This window comes from Gorilla gorilla, chromosome 3 (assembly GCF_029281585.2).
Source record: "Gorilla gorilla gorilla isolate KB3781 chromosome 3, NHGRI_mGorGor1-v2.1_pri, whole genome shotgun sequence".
Taxonomy (NCBI): Eukaryota; Metazoa; Chordata; class Mammalia; order Primates; family Hominidae; genus Gorilla; species Gorilla gorilla.
This window is the reverse complement of record NC_073227.2, coordinates 161,479,699-161,496,663: the sequence shown is the minus strand read 5'-3', so window position 1 is coordinate 161,496,663 and position 16,965 is coordinate 161,479,699. Positions and strand designations below refer to the sequence as shown.

At 41.4% G+C, this 16,965-nt stretch overlaps 1 protein-coding gene across 1 annotated transcript in view; it reads left to right on the top strand.

Moving 5' to 3' along the window:
• TBC1D9 (TBC1 domain family member 9) overlaps positions 1-16,965 on the top strand; it is a 136,226-nt gene that overhangs the window by 42,454 nt on the left and 76,807 nt on the right. Inside the window, exon 2 of the mRNA XM_031010380.3 lies at positions 12,581-12,691. Coding sequence (XP_030866240.1) covers positions 12,581-12,691 — 111 coding nt within the window. The remainder of the gene's footprint in view (positions 1-12,580; positions 12,692-16,965) is intronic.

The window sequence follows — 16,965 nt, the reverse complement described above, 5'->3', positions numbered from 1 at the left end:
CTTTTTTGCCAACAAGGGAAGTGGCTCATCTTTTCATCCTAGGCCACGTTTTAGCCTTGTGTGTTTGCACTAATCAAAGTCCCTGGTGAAAGGCTGCACAAGGCAGCCTTATTCTGTATCATCTTGCATTCACCTCTTCAGCCCCCCAGGCTAATATTATGCCAAGGGTTACCGATTCTGATTTTTGCCAGTGACCTTTACAGAAAGCAGCAGGAGCTGATTGGTTACGTGGCTTCATCATTTACAAACTCTTATGGTAGGATCTTTAATGTTTCATTGATCCTATAGTATTAAAAACTGCAATTACTTTTGCACCAACCTAGTGGTTCATTATTTGATTATAATACATGTACATTGTAAAAATTATAAAAGTACAATGTTTTATAGTGTATAGTTCCAATAGTATAGAAATTACTTTAAAAAATATAGTTCTTTTTTTTAAAAAAAAATTCTTTTTCAGAGACAAGGTCTCACTGTCTCCCAGGCTGAAGTGCAGGGTGTGGTCTTAACTCACTGCACCCTCTACCTCCTGGGCTCAAGTGATCCTCCTGCCTCAGTCTCCCAAGTAGCTGGAACTACAGGCATGCACCACTACACCTTGCTTAATTTTTAATATTTTTTTTTGTAGAGACAAGGTCTTAATTATTGCCCAGGCTGTCTCAGACTCCTGGGCTCAAGTGGTCTTCCCACCTTGGCCTCCCAAAGTCCTGGGATTACAGTCCACTGTACCTGGCCTAAAAATATATTTCAAATAATAAAAAATGTTTCTGATTTCTGCCATATCAATCTCATTCCCAAGAGGTAACCATTATTAAGTTTAATATGCATCTTTCCTGGCATTTCCTTTGTTAATATAAGCACAGATAGCATTTTTCTTTGTCTTGCTTATATGTAGCTGAAGGCAACACCATGGATACTTAGAGATTTAATGAATACTCAGTGGAAGGCCCATGAGGCGGCTCACACCTGTAATCCCAGTGCTTTGGGAAGCCAAAGTGGGAGGATCCCTTGAGCCCAGGAGTTGTAGACCAGCCTGGGCAACATAATGAGACCCCCATTTCTATAAAAAAATTTAAAAATTAACCTCAGGACTCAGACCTTAGTTATAGATTAAAAGAAGTTAATCACTTATGTCTTTAGATGAATGCACACTTAACACGTAGACATATAGCTTAGAAGGTATATAAGCTCTGGAAAACTTTGTAATTTTGAGTTGGTCTGGTGATAATTTCCAGGCCTTCTCCCTGTAACCGGTTGCAGAAATAAAAACTCTCTTCCTCCCCAGTTCATTTGCATCTCATTATTAGGCCATGAGAAATAGCAGCCCGACCCTCAGTTTGTTCCGGAAACAATCATGCCACTGCATTCCAGCATGGGCAACAGAGCAGGATCCCATCTATCTATCTATCTATCTATCTATCTATCTATCTATCTATCTATCTATCTATCTATTTTTTTGAGATGGAGTCTCACTCTCTTGCCCAGGCTGGAGTACAATGGCGTGATCTCGGCTTCACTGCAACCTCCGCCTCCCGGGTTCAAGCAATTCTCCTGCCTCAGCCTCCTGAGTAGCTGGGACAACAGGCGCCCGCCACTACGCCTAGCTAATTTTTTGTATTTTTAGTAGAGATGGGCTTTCACCATGTTGGCTAGGCTGGTCTCGAACACTTGACCTCGTGATTTGCCTGCCTGGGCCTCCCAAAGTGCTGGGATTACAGGCCTGAGCCACCGCACCTGGTGCATATATATATATATTCTTTTTTTTTTAAAGAGCATATTCAGAGAATACTTGATAAAAATGGTAAAATCAATTTGATTCATTTTGACACTGTAAACTTCCTGACTTGAGATAAACTAGTTATTAAACATCAAGTGCCTGCAACTGGAGTAAGGAATGTGATTCAGTGTGTATGAATATGTACCAGTTTGTAGCATTGATGAACTCCGTATACCAGAGGGAAAAAATGAACTTCAAAAAAAAATTTCTAAAATGTAGACACCAGGTCCCTCTCCAAGGAAGTGTGTTTTTGAGGGAGCCTCTCATTTAGATATGGACTCTTAGCTAGCATGTTGCAACCTAGCAACAAGATTTCTAACCTGTGGTTATCTGTTGTGAAGTAGCAGCGTTAGTATAACCACGGTAACTGTCTGTTTGCTTGATGGCATGAGCTCTCTTTGAGTAAAAAAAGCCCAAAATAAAAGGTTGGAGGTAATTATATATTTTTTGTTTTCTCATCATAAATGTATTGAATGTACATTTGAGATATTTTTGAAAACACAGAAGACCATAAAATAGCAGAATTGTCATCTCACCTACTAATGTTAATATTCATATTTAGTTTTGTATTCTTTAAAATTAATACATGTATTATAATTTGTAATATAGGTTATATTATACTTTTTTAGACAAATTGGGATCATACAGAATAGTAATTAGTTTTGTGCTATTTTTCATATGCTAGGTGCATTTCACCATGGCATGAAATAATTATTTGAGGATATGATTTTAAATGTCTACATATTATATCAATGTACTATAATTTATTTAGACATTGTAGGTCATTACCTAAATGTAATTTTGAATTCAGAATTATTTCTATTTCATATTATTTCATTGCCAAGTTGTTCTTCAGCTTATAGATGCTCTCAATTATTTGCAGTTGAACTACGTAAGAGGATACGTGAATTAGAAGAAGAGTTGACATCTCAGGACAGTGAGTGGCTTCTGCAAATGTGGCCTTCCTGAGAGAAGGGATCTGAGGGGTATTGCCCCCAGGTATCCAGGAGGGGATTGATATAGCTAATCTCTTAGAAACAGAGGTGGGCTTCATAGCGATGAACTCTTCCTACCACACCAAAAAGGCCCCTCCTTCCTACCTCTCAAGGTTGACCTTGGCTGGCCTTGACCTTTGAGTTTTAGGTTTTCAGATCCGCCTCTACAGCCAAGATTAGAATCAATATAACTTCCTGTTGCACACAGAAGCAGCTGTAAATCTAAGAAAATAGCATCCACTTTCCTATTACGGGACTTGAGGGGAAATTAAATTAAGCCCCCGCCTTTTGAGGGGCTTCTTTGAGGAATTAGATCACACAAGGCTTGGCGTAATTTTTTAATAACTTCAGTCCCATTGTCCTCACTGGTCCGTATCAGAGCAGATTTGAGTCCTGCACAAAGTCTGAAAGCAGCAAGCTTGTTTGTGGGGAAAGAATGAGCCAACACACTGCTGGGGTTTCAAGGCCAGCTTCCTAGGTATGCTTGTACACAGGAACCTACACTTAGAAAAGCGCTGGGCTTGGCTTAATATTCTACTGCTGCTGCCTTGAAATTCTGAAGAAATTTTTAACAAGGGGACCTGAATATTCTTTTTGCACTGGGCCCCACAGATTATGTAGTTGGTCCTGATTAGGGTGTAGAGCAAGGTATTGCAGTAATAAAGTATTTGAATCATTCCTTCCTCAGACCACCCCCCACCCAGGAGAAGGAAAAATCCATTCCAACTGTTCTCACTTTATGCAGGAGCAGGTGCTTGTGACTTTAAGAGATGGGCTTGCAGGTGAAATGGAACAGCTCCTGGAAGACATGGCCTTTTAAGGGTGCTTAGGAGATTTGAGCAGCACATACTAATTGGATACAGATAAAATGCTCTTCAGATTTTAGTTTTCTGTTCTGTTTGTTTAGTTATAACCCAGCCTGTGTTTTATCTTTTGAGGTGGAAAATATGAAAGTCACGGCTTCTCTCTCTCTTGTTGAGCATTTACTTTGTGAGTACTTATGTGAGCATGTATATCAAAGACCCTGTGATCCAGAATACTGCTTAAAATTCTACAGAGTGGGCGCTCCACCTCTCTTAGCTTTGTCATTCTTCCCCCTTTAGCTCACTCCCCTCTTTGTAAGAAATGAGGCAGGGGTCTCTCGGGGATCACCTAATACACTAGTTCATATTCCCAGCACTTTTTAACCAGTGCCCCTTGGGATAAACATACAACAAAACCCTCATGCCTCCTTCATTCACATATGTTGAGTTTTATGTTAGTTTGTTGAGTTTTATATTGGTTTGCATTGTGAAAACAGTCATTTTTTCCCAAATGAAAGTTATAGAATTGTGTGTGCTCTGTAAAGCTATATAAATGATTCTAAGAAACACAGTCCCAAGAACATGACGGCCCTAGAGCCTCTCCTCCCCTAATTTAATACTGTTTAAAGCAGGGGTTCCTAACTGTCAGGCTGCAGACAAGTACCTGTCAGTCCGTGGCCTGTTAGGAACTGGGCTGCACAGCAGGAGGTGAGTGGCAGGTGAGGGAGCATTTGAGCTCCACCTCGTTTCAAATCAACTGCAGCATTAAGTTCTTACAGCCACGAGAACCCTATTGCGAACTGCACATGCAAGGGATCTAGGTTGCAAGCTCCTTAAGAATCTAATGCCTGATGATCTGAGGTGGAACAGTTTCATCCTCAAACCATCCCCCGACCACCCCACCCCCACCTCTGGTCCATGGAAAAATTGTCTTCCATGAAACCAGTCCCTGGTGCCAAAAGGTTGGGGACTGCTGACTTAAAGTACCAAATTTTAAACTGTTAACCAGTCTGCCTCCAGCTAAGAACAGATATTGAGATTAAGCATTTAGGAACCTAGAACAATTGTCTGTTAAATTTAATTAAAAAATTGGAAGCTTGTATTTTTTATGTCTTTTTTTTTTAGTATTCCATATGCATCATATTTTTACAAAAGTGTCAGTCTGTAACAGATTGAAAACTAAAAAACAAAGAAAAACTGATTTTTTTCAGCCCCATCCCCCAGTTGGCAAAACTGATTCTTAGCCACAATGTTTGAGAAGCACTCTCCTAATTAAGAGTCAACAGTGTATTTCTTAGACTTCTTAATTCATCTTTTGACGAACAATGATGAATTGGGGTGTGTGTGTGTGTGTGTGTGTGTGTGTGTGTGTGAGAGAGAGAGAGAGAGAGAGAGAGATAAGGCTGGTTCCTTCCCCGCAGGTAACGGTGTCATCCTTGAAGGCAGCCATGATACAGGGGCAGCTAGAATGGGGTTATGAGAAGCAGCTATTGAAATTGAGAGGAAAGAGTTGTGGATGGCCGTTTAAAACAATAACATTCCATAGTAGGCTTGTTGAGAACCATTTTTATCTAGAGATGCTGGAGAGTGGAAGAATGTATGATACTTATGAAAACAAAATTGCTCCCACCATTCGACACTGAAGGTAGTATCCAAGTATTGGGATTGGTTACATGTCTACCCATGCCCTCTAATCTCTTTCCCCTATTGCCAATAATACCTGCGCCTGAGAATAATATAATACTCTTTGAGGTCACGGAACAGAACAATACGTTGTACCCATCTCCTGTCCCAGCCACCTTCCCTGACAAACCTCCCACATCCCCCACCTCCTTACCCATAGAACAGCCACCACCTGTATTCCCCTTTCATACATAATGTGGCTGGCCAACATTAGCTCACATGTACCTTCACATTGGCTATGGTGCCTCTAGGAACTCTGGCGCATTTATAGTTATGGAGCTGACCCTCACCTGGCCATTTCAGCATTCTTCACACCTGCACACAGAACCATTTTCCTAATCCCTCCCTTGGTCCCCTGGCCAGTATGGTGTGCAAACCTTATTTACCAGTCTGTGTATTGGGCACAAGGGTTTCAATTGGTTAATTAAATCTTTGAATTTTCTTGTTTATTGACAGTTGCCAAAGTAGGAGAATAGAGACTTGTCTTTTCCCTGAATATTTCTGCTTTTGATCTAACTTAATTCCAGATAAATTTCAATACTGATTAAAAAGTAACAAATTACTTCTGAAATTGGAGAAATTGATTTCCCAAGGTAAGCAGTTTCAGATATGAGTTTGGTTTGCATTATTACCTCACAGTCTTTGAAATGGGATTTTTAGCTGCCTTCTCAAGTCTTTGTCTCCTTTGTAAGATTCTTAGACAATTTTAATTATTTAAGGCAGATTTGCTAGAACTTATAATATTGGAAACTATGGTACAAAGATGAATTAGTTCTTAAAATAATTCTTGGTTTCTCCCAATGTTCATCAAATTGAGAATTTTGTGGTCCACATTATAAATATTCAGCATAATGTGCTGAACATTATTGTAGGCTTTGAGACTCCCAAGATAAATAAGGCAGTGCTTGTCCTCAAATTGCCCAGGGTCTGGTGGGAGGAAACCATACTTTTTTATTTTTGAAGTAGGAAACAATGTAGTAATTACCTTAGTGTAATATAAGTCAAGATGGTTGGCAGAACCCAAAAAAGCTAACAGTTAATTGCCAGGAGATTTGGGGGGCTTGAGTGTTGAGAGCATTGGTTGGGAGCATGCCAGAGAAAACAGGGACACATGCATTAGGTGACCTTGACCTGGATATTGAGGGAAATAGAAGTTTGCCAGGATGAGAAACACTTCTGCAAAGCCTTGGAGGCTTTAAAAAGTAACAAGCAGACAAACAAGGCTCATTAAAGAAGTGTAAAAGTTATGGTATGGCTAGAGAGTTTGTAGGTATGTCAGCAGCTGCTTCTGAATGTTTCCATTTAATTACTTTCTGCCCAGTATTATGTAAGTGTTAAGACTTCTAGAGAATGTATCACTTATATCTAAGGAGCAGCAGCCAGAAGAACAGGTGGCAGCAGGTGGCCTACAGAAACCTACCATCTTCGCAGATAGTAAGCCAGGCATGGAAGTGATGAGCTGGAGAGGAAGTACTGAGCCAAAAGTCTTGCATGTGTATAGAAGATATATAAAGAAGTAAATCCAAGGATACTGCATCTCTGGCTTTAGGGAGATCAGTGAATATTTGCTGAAATGAATGGAAATCCAGTATGTATATAAATGGAAGCTTCTAGATGGTGAACTCTGAATGTCTAATGGGACCTCTTAGCAAATGTCACCACAATGGGAAAGGCAAATAACTCAGAAAAAAGGAAATTGGAATGGCCAATAAACAAGAAAATTAATTAATAATCAGAGGAATGCAAATTTAACTAACAAACAGGTACCATTTCTCACTCTAGAGATTGGTGAAAATAAAAAAAAACCTGGTAATACTAAGTATTGGAGATATTATGGAGAAACAGGTATTCTCACACCTTCTTGGGCACTTTAGAGAGCAATTTTGTAATATCTAATAAGGTTTAGAAATGAACTTACCCTAGGACCTGACAATTCCATTCTAAAGAAATGTGTTTAGGTGCTTAAGGATTTATGCAAACAGAATATGATTACAGTTGCATAATAGAGCAAAAAGTGTGGATAGATCCAATGTCCTTTACTAGGAAAACAGATAAGTTGTAATATACTTATATAGTGGAATATTGCACAATATTTTAAAATGAATGAATCAGATTTACAAGTATATTCTGGATAAATTTTACAAACATATTGATTGAAAAAAATAAGCTGCAGTGTACCTTGCAGACAAATTTGTAAAATACTCATCAGTTTTAAATTTTTTATATGAAAAACATATGGCTCAGTAAAAGTATAAGGACCTGGATAGGAAGAATACAAAACAATTTAAGAATGGTTAATGGAGAGAGGGAAATGGGATTAAGGGAGTGCAAAGGGAACCTCACTGTGTCTGTTACCTTTTCTTTCTGTTAAAAAAATATATAGATCTGAAGCAGGTAAGGCAAAGTGTTAAAAAAGTCAGAGTAGTGGTACATGTATTTTGTAATTTCCTGTACTTTTCTATTGTTTTGAATAATTCATTACACAATAGTGCTTAGTGCATACTAAGCACTTTCTAGGGTAGATACTATTATTTCTTTATCAGGAAGCAGGGGCACAGAGAGATTAAGGGACTGGCTGGTATGTGAGCCAAGGCTGAGCCCACTCCCCTGACCACTCTGCCATGGACTTCCTGGATCTCTGCTTCATTTCGGACCAGCGTCAGGACTAATGGAGTAGGGGAGGCCAAGTGATCTTTAGGATCCTGTCCAGTTTAACTTTAGTCCTGATCATCAGTAGATGGATCAATCATTTCCATGAGCACATTTCTGCATGGCAGCACACTCCTGACATAGCCTGGCCTGCAGAGGGCTGACGGGGGTTTCTCTGCAGCACTGTGGACCTGCCACCTGTACCAGCTCCCAGCTGGGCTGCAGTTGTGCAGTGGTGACTGTGCATCACACATCTTCCAGCGCCCACAACCAAATGGGAAGCGAATATGGAACAATTTTGCCAAGTGTTTTCTGAATCTCCTTGAAAACAGCACTTTTACATTATAAGATGCCACTGTACTAATGTAATAGGTAGATGCAGAGAAGAGTTATTTTGAGGGCTGTAATTTGATTTTGTTATCTTAGGCAATCAAGATTGTTTAACACCAGAAATAGCTGACTAGAACAGCTGCTAAAACAGCGCTTTGTGTGGGAAATGAAGAAAAGGTTCAGTATTTTGACAGCCATTTCCAAGGTATGAGTAATGAGACTTCTAAGAAAATCCTAATTGTTGCTGCTTTTGCACTGGGGCGGGGGGATTCTCTAGACCAGATTTCCCATCTCCTAGTATTCTACATCGATAGAGGACAAAGGAGGAGTATTTCCTTTTTCCCAGGGTCTTGACTTCATGTACCAACAGAGTTTAGATAGCATGGTGATAATTTATTATTTAGGTTTAAAACACACACACACACACACACACACACACACACACACATGCACACACCCGTAACTTGTCCATTTATCATCAAACATGTGTTTAGTGCTTACTGGACTCCAAAGTGCAGGGCCTGTGGGTCCAAAATAATCAATTAGACCCTGCCCTCAAGGAACTCTCAGTCTGGAGAGAAGAGGAAAAAATGGGACAAGGCAAAATGTGCAAGTAATCTTAAACAAATGTAATAGGCATTATAGAGGCAGAACTGGGAGGAAGAGTAGAGTAGGAATGAGACGGCATTAAAAGATTAGGAGTTTGCTGCTGTTTGAGGTCGGGGGAGACAAGAACAGACAGACAAGCACAACATTTTGAGTGATCAGTGTTATCCAGGCATGAAAGGACTCAGCACTTCTGGGTTAATATGGAAAGAGTCTGTTTCTTGATTTGACTGGCCAACTGCATACCTCAATTCACAATATTACTTTCTGTTTGGATATCCAGTGCCTTAAATGTTCGGGGAATTTTCACAGAAATTATCTCATTTAAATGTATCTAATGTGAATATCCTGATATTATACTTTCTGTAATTTACTTGAAAATATTTCAGCATGTACCTGTGCTATGTACATGTATATCTGTTGGTTTTCATCCAAGTCTTAGTGGAAGTTGGTGGCGCCAGTTGTGAATGCAGAGGTAGGGTTGGTGAACTTGCATCTAATGAGAAACCCTCACTCCAGGGGGCCCTGCTTTAAGCAACTGGGTTTTCTTTATCTCTAATTGACACCAGAGGCTTTGTTCATTAGAACAGTTTATGTTGAGGTTGGATTTTAATTGGGAACATTGTGGTGGTGGAGATACGTGGATTGGGTTAGATCTTTTCAGAGGTCTTCCTTCTTTTGTGTTACAGAGGACAAAAGTTCAGTGAGCCATTAAGGATGATAAAACTGAGGCTCCAGGAGGAAGTGGCAGAGTCAGAATTGAAGCATTCTAGAACCAGGACTGCCCCTGTCTGCTGCTCTGCCCTGCCCAGTCAATTATGCTTGCCCTTGGAAGAGTCTTGGTCTTTGATGATACTCAGAGGCTTATTAAACCACACAGGCTGATTCTTTTTTTTCCTTTTCTTTTTTTTTTTCTGATTTTTTGTTTTGTTTGTTTGTTTGTTTGTTTGTTTGTTTGAGACAGACTCTTGCTCTGTTGCCCAGGCTGGGGTGTAGTGGCATGATCTCAGCTCACTGCAACCTGTGCCTCCCAGGTTCAAGCAATTCTCCTGCCTCAGCCTCCCTAGAAGCTGGGATTACAGGTGCACACCATTGTGCCTGGCTAATTTTTTTTTGGATTTTTAATAGAGAAGGGTTTTCACCATGTTGGCCAGGCTGGTCTTGAACTCCTGGCCTCAAGTGATCCACCCGCCCCAGCCTCCCAAAGTGCTGGGATTGCAGGTATGAGCCACCACGCCTAGCCCACAGGCTGATTCTTGATTGCAACCCTCTAAACCCAGACTAAAGTTTGTATGCCTTAGAACCAACATATATGACACTTGTAGTAGTTTCAGCATTTTATTTCTTATTTTGATTCAAGATGTGAGAGGTATTACAAACACTCAATTATGAGTGATGCATTTATGTGTCCTATTCTTCCATCTGTAGATAAGTGAAAAGTCATTTAAGAAATTAGAGGTCTCTGTAGTAAATCCAAGTCACAGTAAAGCAAACAAACATGCATATGTGTGTGATATAATGTGGAACTCCACCCCCTTGGAAGACTTTGCAGGCTGTAAGAATTTCATTTTAAATGTATTTCATACAGGCCGGAGCTAACAAGTTAATTTCTACTGAGCAAAAGTTTTTTTGTTTGTTTTTTTCCTGGTATGTTGAGGTCAGCTAATGGTCACTGTGGTTTGGAGTGAATCTAAATGGATTTTTTGCCCTTGGACAAAGACCAAGGACAACTGTAGGACTTCTGCATGGTCTACCTCACTTAGGCTTCTTGATTAATAACTCTGGTTCAGGAAGGCAAGGGCAGTTATGACCACTTTACAACTGAGGAAATCAAAGCAACGAGAAGTTAAATGGCCTGTCCCACTCCACAGAAATGGTTATAACAGAGTCAGAGCCAGAATTGAGCTCTTCCGAACATGAGTTGACTAGATTATAGCTCCTTCCGTGACACCAGGATGCCAGAGCAGTGGGAAGTGAATTTCAGTGGCATTGTGCATATCAGGGTCTTATTTGGTATGGCCAGAACCAAACCTCAAGACATTATTACAAAATAACATGAGGTACTGGTGGCAACATTTTCAGAATTTGTGCCTCAGATTCAGCAAAACTTCAGGAAAATATGGCACTGAGCTTTGCTGCTTTCAGTATCAACAGTTGCAAACAAGGGAGGCTGGGGCCTTTAGCCTCCATCTCCCAGCTTCAAATACCATTAGTTCTATCCCAAAGTCATCCTCTATAAACATGCAATCTAAATAAAGGTAAAATTAGATAAAAGTATCTTAGCAGGTTTTTTTCAGGTGGCCTAATCCCTCATTCCAAACAGCCTATTACCCCTAAGTCTTATTACCTTCAGTCTTCAAAAACAATCCTGGGGTAGTAATAGTGTCTCCATTTGGCAATTGAGAAAAGGGAGATTTTTGGAAATAAAGTGTCTTGGGCTAATACTGTCAGCTGGTCTGAGCTCCTGATTGGTCCTTCTGAGTCCAAGCCCTGCTCTATACTGGGTTCCATGTAGCTTTAGAGTAACTATGGGCATTTACATTATGGGAATCTTTTGGATTCATCTTTCCAATTAAGGGATCTAGTTTATTATACCTTGGAGAACGTATGTGTGTAATCTGTGTTATTTTAAAATACTGTAGAAAATGTTTGGTGTCAATCCCGCTTCAGTGTGGTTAAAAGGTGGTTAAAAGAGAAATTTGCACTGATGACAGGCTCCCAGTTTGAAGCTGTCAGAATCCTTGTACTGTCACCACCATACCTGACAAGTTGTCTGGGAACATTGGAAAAAGATTGCTGAGTGAGAAACAGGGTTGTGTGTTCTCCGCATGGCTGGAGTGCCTCAGCCGGGTCATCTGGGCAGACTTCACCTTAGAGGCACCTTCCACCTTTGCTCACTAAGCTGCCTTCTGCTCTTAATTTCCTTTTCCTTGTCAATTTTCCTCCTAGAAAGAGAAGGTACAGCCTGTTCTTAAGTGAGCATTGGTATACTGGGCATTTGTATTCCTTACAAATAAATTGCTAAATTCTTTTGCTGAACATTCAGGCTTGTCTGGACTTGGACAATGTGAACAAGTTTTCACATGGGCCTGGTAAACCCTGGATTAGTGGATCACTGGGGTTCTTGACTCAAAGAACTAAACTTTGTGCTAAAAATGCAGACCCTGATCCTCAGCCTTATTCCTGCATCATTTCATAGCATAGACCAGGCTCTGGTTAGCCCTGGTTATTGTGACTGATGTCACAAATGGCAGAGGACTCTGCTGTGGAAATGGGAAGATCCCTCTGTTTCCCGGCCCTAGCTCACTTCTAAACACAGTACCAAAGCACTGCCTGACCTTCTCCTCCACTTGATGATAAATTCCCTGGGGATGCTGTCTTCTTCAGTTTTGTGCCCACAGGGTTTGTCTTGCACATAGTAGGAATTTAATTAGTGTTTGCTGAGCTGAATTGTACTAATTTTTTAAACATAAATGGAAAGTGGGGCAGATGAAAATAACATGTGGGGCAGCCTGGCAGACTGAATCAGATGGACACGACTGCTTCTCATGACCTTGTCAAGTTGTACAACTTGTGTAGAGCGAGCATCATCCTAAAATGAAATTTTTCAAGGTGTGGTTTAGTGGGAGATGGGGTTGTTGGAAGATCTCATGAAAGGGCATGTTCATGCTGCCCCTGGGAATTTGGGAAAGTACTAAGGCAATTCTTACCTGTTTCTCCCCATTTTCCACCCTCAGGCCTGCTGGTGGGTACCCTTGATGTTGTGTTGGACTCCAGCGCCCGGGTCGCTCCTTACCGAATCTTGTACCAGACTCCAGACTCCCTGGTCTACTGGACCATCGCCTGTGGTAAGCAACCACATCCAGAAATACACAAGTTTTAAAAGAAGCGTTAGGGTTAACAACTTTTTATCAGAAGGAAGGGAGCGTGTACTTGCTGAATGCAATCACTAGTATTTTAGGGTAATTAACCATAGCCATTTCAACACATGAACCCAAAGTCTCAGTGGCTTAACACAATGAAAGTTTCTTTCTCACTCTGGTAGAGTCGTGTTGGGATCATGTGGCCTCCTCCATGTGTAGTGACACTCTCTGGAACACAAGGCCTCCAAGGTCAGCATACAAGGGAAGAGTGTGAGGGTGGAGCACATCTGTGTTTAACTTCCTTGGCCCAGAAGTGGCACACTCCACCTTCCATTTCACTCACACTTAGTCGGCCAAGACTAGTCACGTGGGCCCAACCTCACTGCAGAGGAAGCTGGGAAATGAAGAGAGTTGTGTGGAATACTTGGATGTACTAAGTATATATCCTAGCACAGTACTTCCTACTGAGTAGGGATTCTTTATTTCTCCTGATGATAATCAGTAATGCTGTGCTGTGCTTAAAATAGTAGTCAACAATCTTGCTTTGGCTGGTCCGAAGGTCATGAGCTATCTCCATTGAGCACAGTCAGTTGCAGATGGAACTCCTTTTCTACTCTTTCCCCACTTCTCACTACTGCACTTGACTAGTCTTAATTTTTTTTTTTTTTTTCCCCAGACGGAGTCTCATTCTGTCACCTAGGCTGGAGTGCAGTGGCATGATCCCGGCTCACCACAATCTCCACCTCCCAGGTTCAAACAGTTCTCCTGCCTCAGCCTCCCCAGTAGCTGGGATTACAGGCACCTACCACCATGCCAGCTAATTTTTGTGTTTTTACTAGAGATGGGGTTTCACCATGTTGGCCAGGCTGGTCTCGAACTCCTGACCTCAAAGCAATCTGCCCACCTCTGCCTCCCAAAGTGCTAGGATTACAGGTGTGAGCCACTGCACCCAGCAAAAAAAATTTTTTTTAATCTTGCTTTTATTGGATCTCTCATAAGAACTTCTAGTCCAAAATGGCCAAGTTTTTTTTTTTGTTGTTTTTTTGGGACGGAGTCTTGCTCTGTTGCACAGGCTAGAGTGCAGTGGTGCAATCTTGGCTCAATGCAACCTCTACCTCCCAGGTTCAAGCGATTCTCCTGCCTCAGCCTCCCAAGTAGCTGGGATTACAGGCTCATGCCACCACGCCCAGCTAATTTTTGTATTTTTAGTAGAGACGAGGTTTCACCATGTTGGTCAGGCTGGTCTTGAATTCTTGACCTCAGGTGATCCGCCCCCCTCAACCTCCCAAAGTGCTGGGATTACAGGCATGAACCACTGCACCCGGACTTTTTTTTTTTATATATATAATTTCTTTTTTTGTAGAGATGGTGTCTCTCTGTGTTGCCCAGCCTAGTCTTGAACTCCTGGGCTCAAGTGAGCCTCCTGCTTTGGCCTCCCAAAGTAAAGGGATTGCAAGCATGAGCCACTGCAATTGGCCCAAAATGGCCAAGTTTTTGTTTGCGTGTGGCTTTTAAAATAACCATAAGAAAAGTAAGGGCTCTATATGAACACTTTTTTTAACTTTTATTTTTTTGCCTCTACTTGATTTACAGGTAAGTTGAGCAGATTGTTCAGAGAACTTTCATCTATACCACCCCCCAGGCAGAGTTTCCTCTATTATTAACATCTTACTATGGTACATTTGTTATAATTAATGAACCAGTGTTGATACATTATTTGTAAGTAAAGTCCATTGTTTGTTCAGATTTCCCTCATTTTCTTTTTCTGTTTCAGTAGCCCATCTGGTATAACACTATAGTTAGTCGGTCATATCCCATTAGGCTCCTCTGGGCTGTGGAAGTTTCTCAGATTTTCCTGGGCTTGGATGATCTTGACAGTTTTGAAAGATACTGATCCAGTATATTTTGGCATGCTCCTCAATTGGAATTTTTTTGATATTTTTCTCATGATTAGACAGGGGCAGTAGATTTTTGTGAGGAAGATCACAGAGATAAAGGGCCATTTTGTTTCACCATGCCAAGTGTACATTTTATCAACATGATTTATGACCGCAGGCCTCCTTGATCACCTCCCTGAAATAGTGTTTTTTTTAGGTTTGTCCACTGTAAAGTTACTCTGTTCTTTCCCTTTTCAAAGTATTCTCTTTGGAGGGAAATCACTATGTGCAGTCCATACTTAAGGAGTAGGGATTTTTCTCTCCTTTAGGGTAGACTATTGACATAATTTATGGAGAATTCTCTTGCACAGTAAATTTATCTTTTCTCCCTCATTTATTTATTTAATTATTTATGTCACTATAGACTCATGCCTATTTATTTTGTCTTCTGGGTTATAATCCAACATTACTTTATTCTTTGCTCAAATTGTTCCAGCTTTGGCCATTGGGAGTTTTTTCAGTTGACTTCATTCATTTTTAAAATTGATCTTTACTTGGTAAGAGGTGCTGTGCTGGGATCTAAAAATATAAAGACAATTATATTTGGTCTCTGCTCTTGAGAAACGTACAGTCTAGTGAGGATACAAGTAAATAGTCAATTACAGCCCAGTGTGAACCAGTGCCTTACAGTTCCATTTAATTTCTGGGCATCCAACTAAAGAGAGGAATATAGTCTAGCCTCCTGCAGAATTAGAGGAGGTTATCTGGGTGTGATTTCAGGCTGCTGGCAAGCTTCATTGCCTGGGTAATTCTCCCTCAAGGATTTAGTAGTACCTGAAATTCTAACATTGTAATTATGTCTTTCCCTCCCCCCCCAACCCCCGAGATGGAGTCTCGCTCTGTCGCCCAGGCTCGAGTGCAGTGACACGATCTCAGCTCACTGCAACATCTGCCTCCTAGGCTCAAGCGATTCTCCTGCCTCAGCCTCCTGAGTAGCTGGGATTACAGGCACGCCCTGCCAGTTTTTGTATTTTTAGTAGAGACGGGGTTTTACCGTGTTGGTCAGGCTGGTCTCGAACTCCTGATCTGGTGATCCGCCCACCTCGGCCTCCAAAATGCTGGGATTACAGGCATGAGACACCGTACCAGGCCATAATTATGTCTTTTTAAATGTATTCTGAGATGCAAACAGCCCAGCGAATGACAATTGACTGTAACCATTGTTTACACCGCCCATGAACGAAGGCATGGCTTCAAGGTTTAGAGCAGTGGGAAAACCCATCTAGAAGTGAAGAATGGGGATTGAATGAGAGGAAGGTGATAAAGGATTAAGGAAGAGGAAGCTGGGACTCTGACCTGGACAGACTTCCCAGTGTAACCTAGGCTCCTGGAAGACAGTGTTCCAGTCTTCTCTGCACGTTTACCCACCACAGAGGGAGCCCGTAGAAGGGAAAGTGCCATCTGGCCTGCCGTAGTTGATTGGGAAAGCATCACATTTAGTTGGCAAACAATCTAGAATCGTTTCATAGTCAGCAGATGAAGAACTAAAAAGAAAGAAGTTAAAAGTTAGGGAGAGCCACCAAACCCCTCCACCTCATGACGGTGTGGAAAGGACAAGGACGCTGCAGCCTTCTCGCTCACTTTCCAGCAATCCCACCATGAGTGCCAAACTGCCTGTGAGATCCTTTGCAGGCAGCAGGTCTTCAGAGCCCTCAGATCTCTCCTTACAGCCCTCCAGGCTCGGTCTTCCCACCTCAATTTCTGGTGATGTAAGGAACTGGTTTGTGTCTCTTGTGACTTTTCCTCTGCCCCTGAGCCATTACCTTTGTTGTCATTGACATTTATAATGTCACTGCCTGACGTTACTACTCCTCAGTCTGATTCTGGGGCTTTGCCATGGTATTGCTATGAAACAGATCTTCCTGTGAATACTCCTATGAGATAGAATTGGATGTTACAAAGCTGAGTTATTCCTGAATTATTTGCTGAGCCAAAGCTAAGGAACACTACGCTGTGAATGCTGATGGCATCATTTATTGTCCAAAGAGACGTGTAGTTTTCTTTTCCCAGTGACACCTGTTTCATTATAATAAACCCAGAATGGTTTTAGTTTTTGTATATATTGATTACCCATAGAGATAGCTCCAGAATTTCCTTATGGAAGACTGCACAGAAGGAAGTGACAGGCGTTGTGAAAGTGGTTTTTTGTTGTTGTGTTTTGTTGCATTTTGTATCTTTTTTTGAGACAATGTCTTACTCTGTCGCCTAGGCTGGAGTTCAGTGGCATGATCTTGGCTCACTGCAACCTCTGCCTCCCAGGCTTGAGTGATCCTCCCACCTCCACCTCCCAAGTAGCTGGGACTACAGGCACACACCACCGTG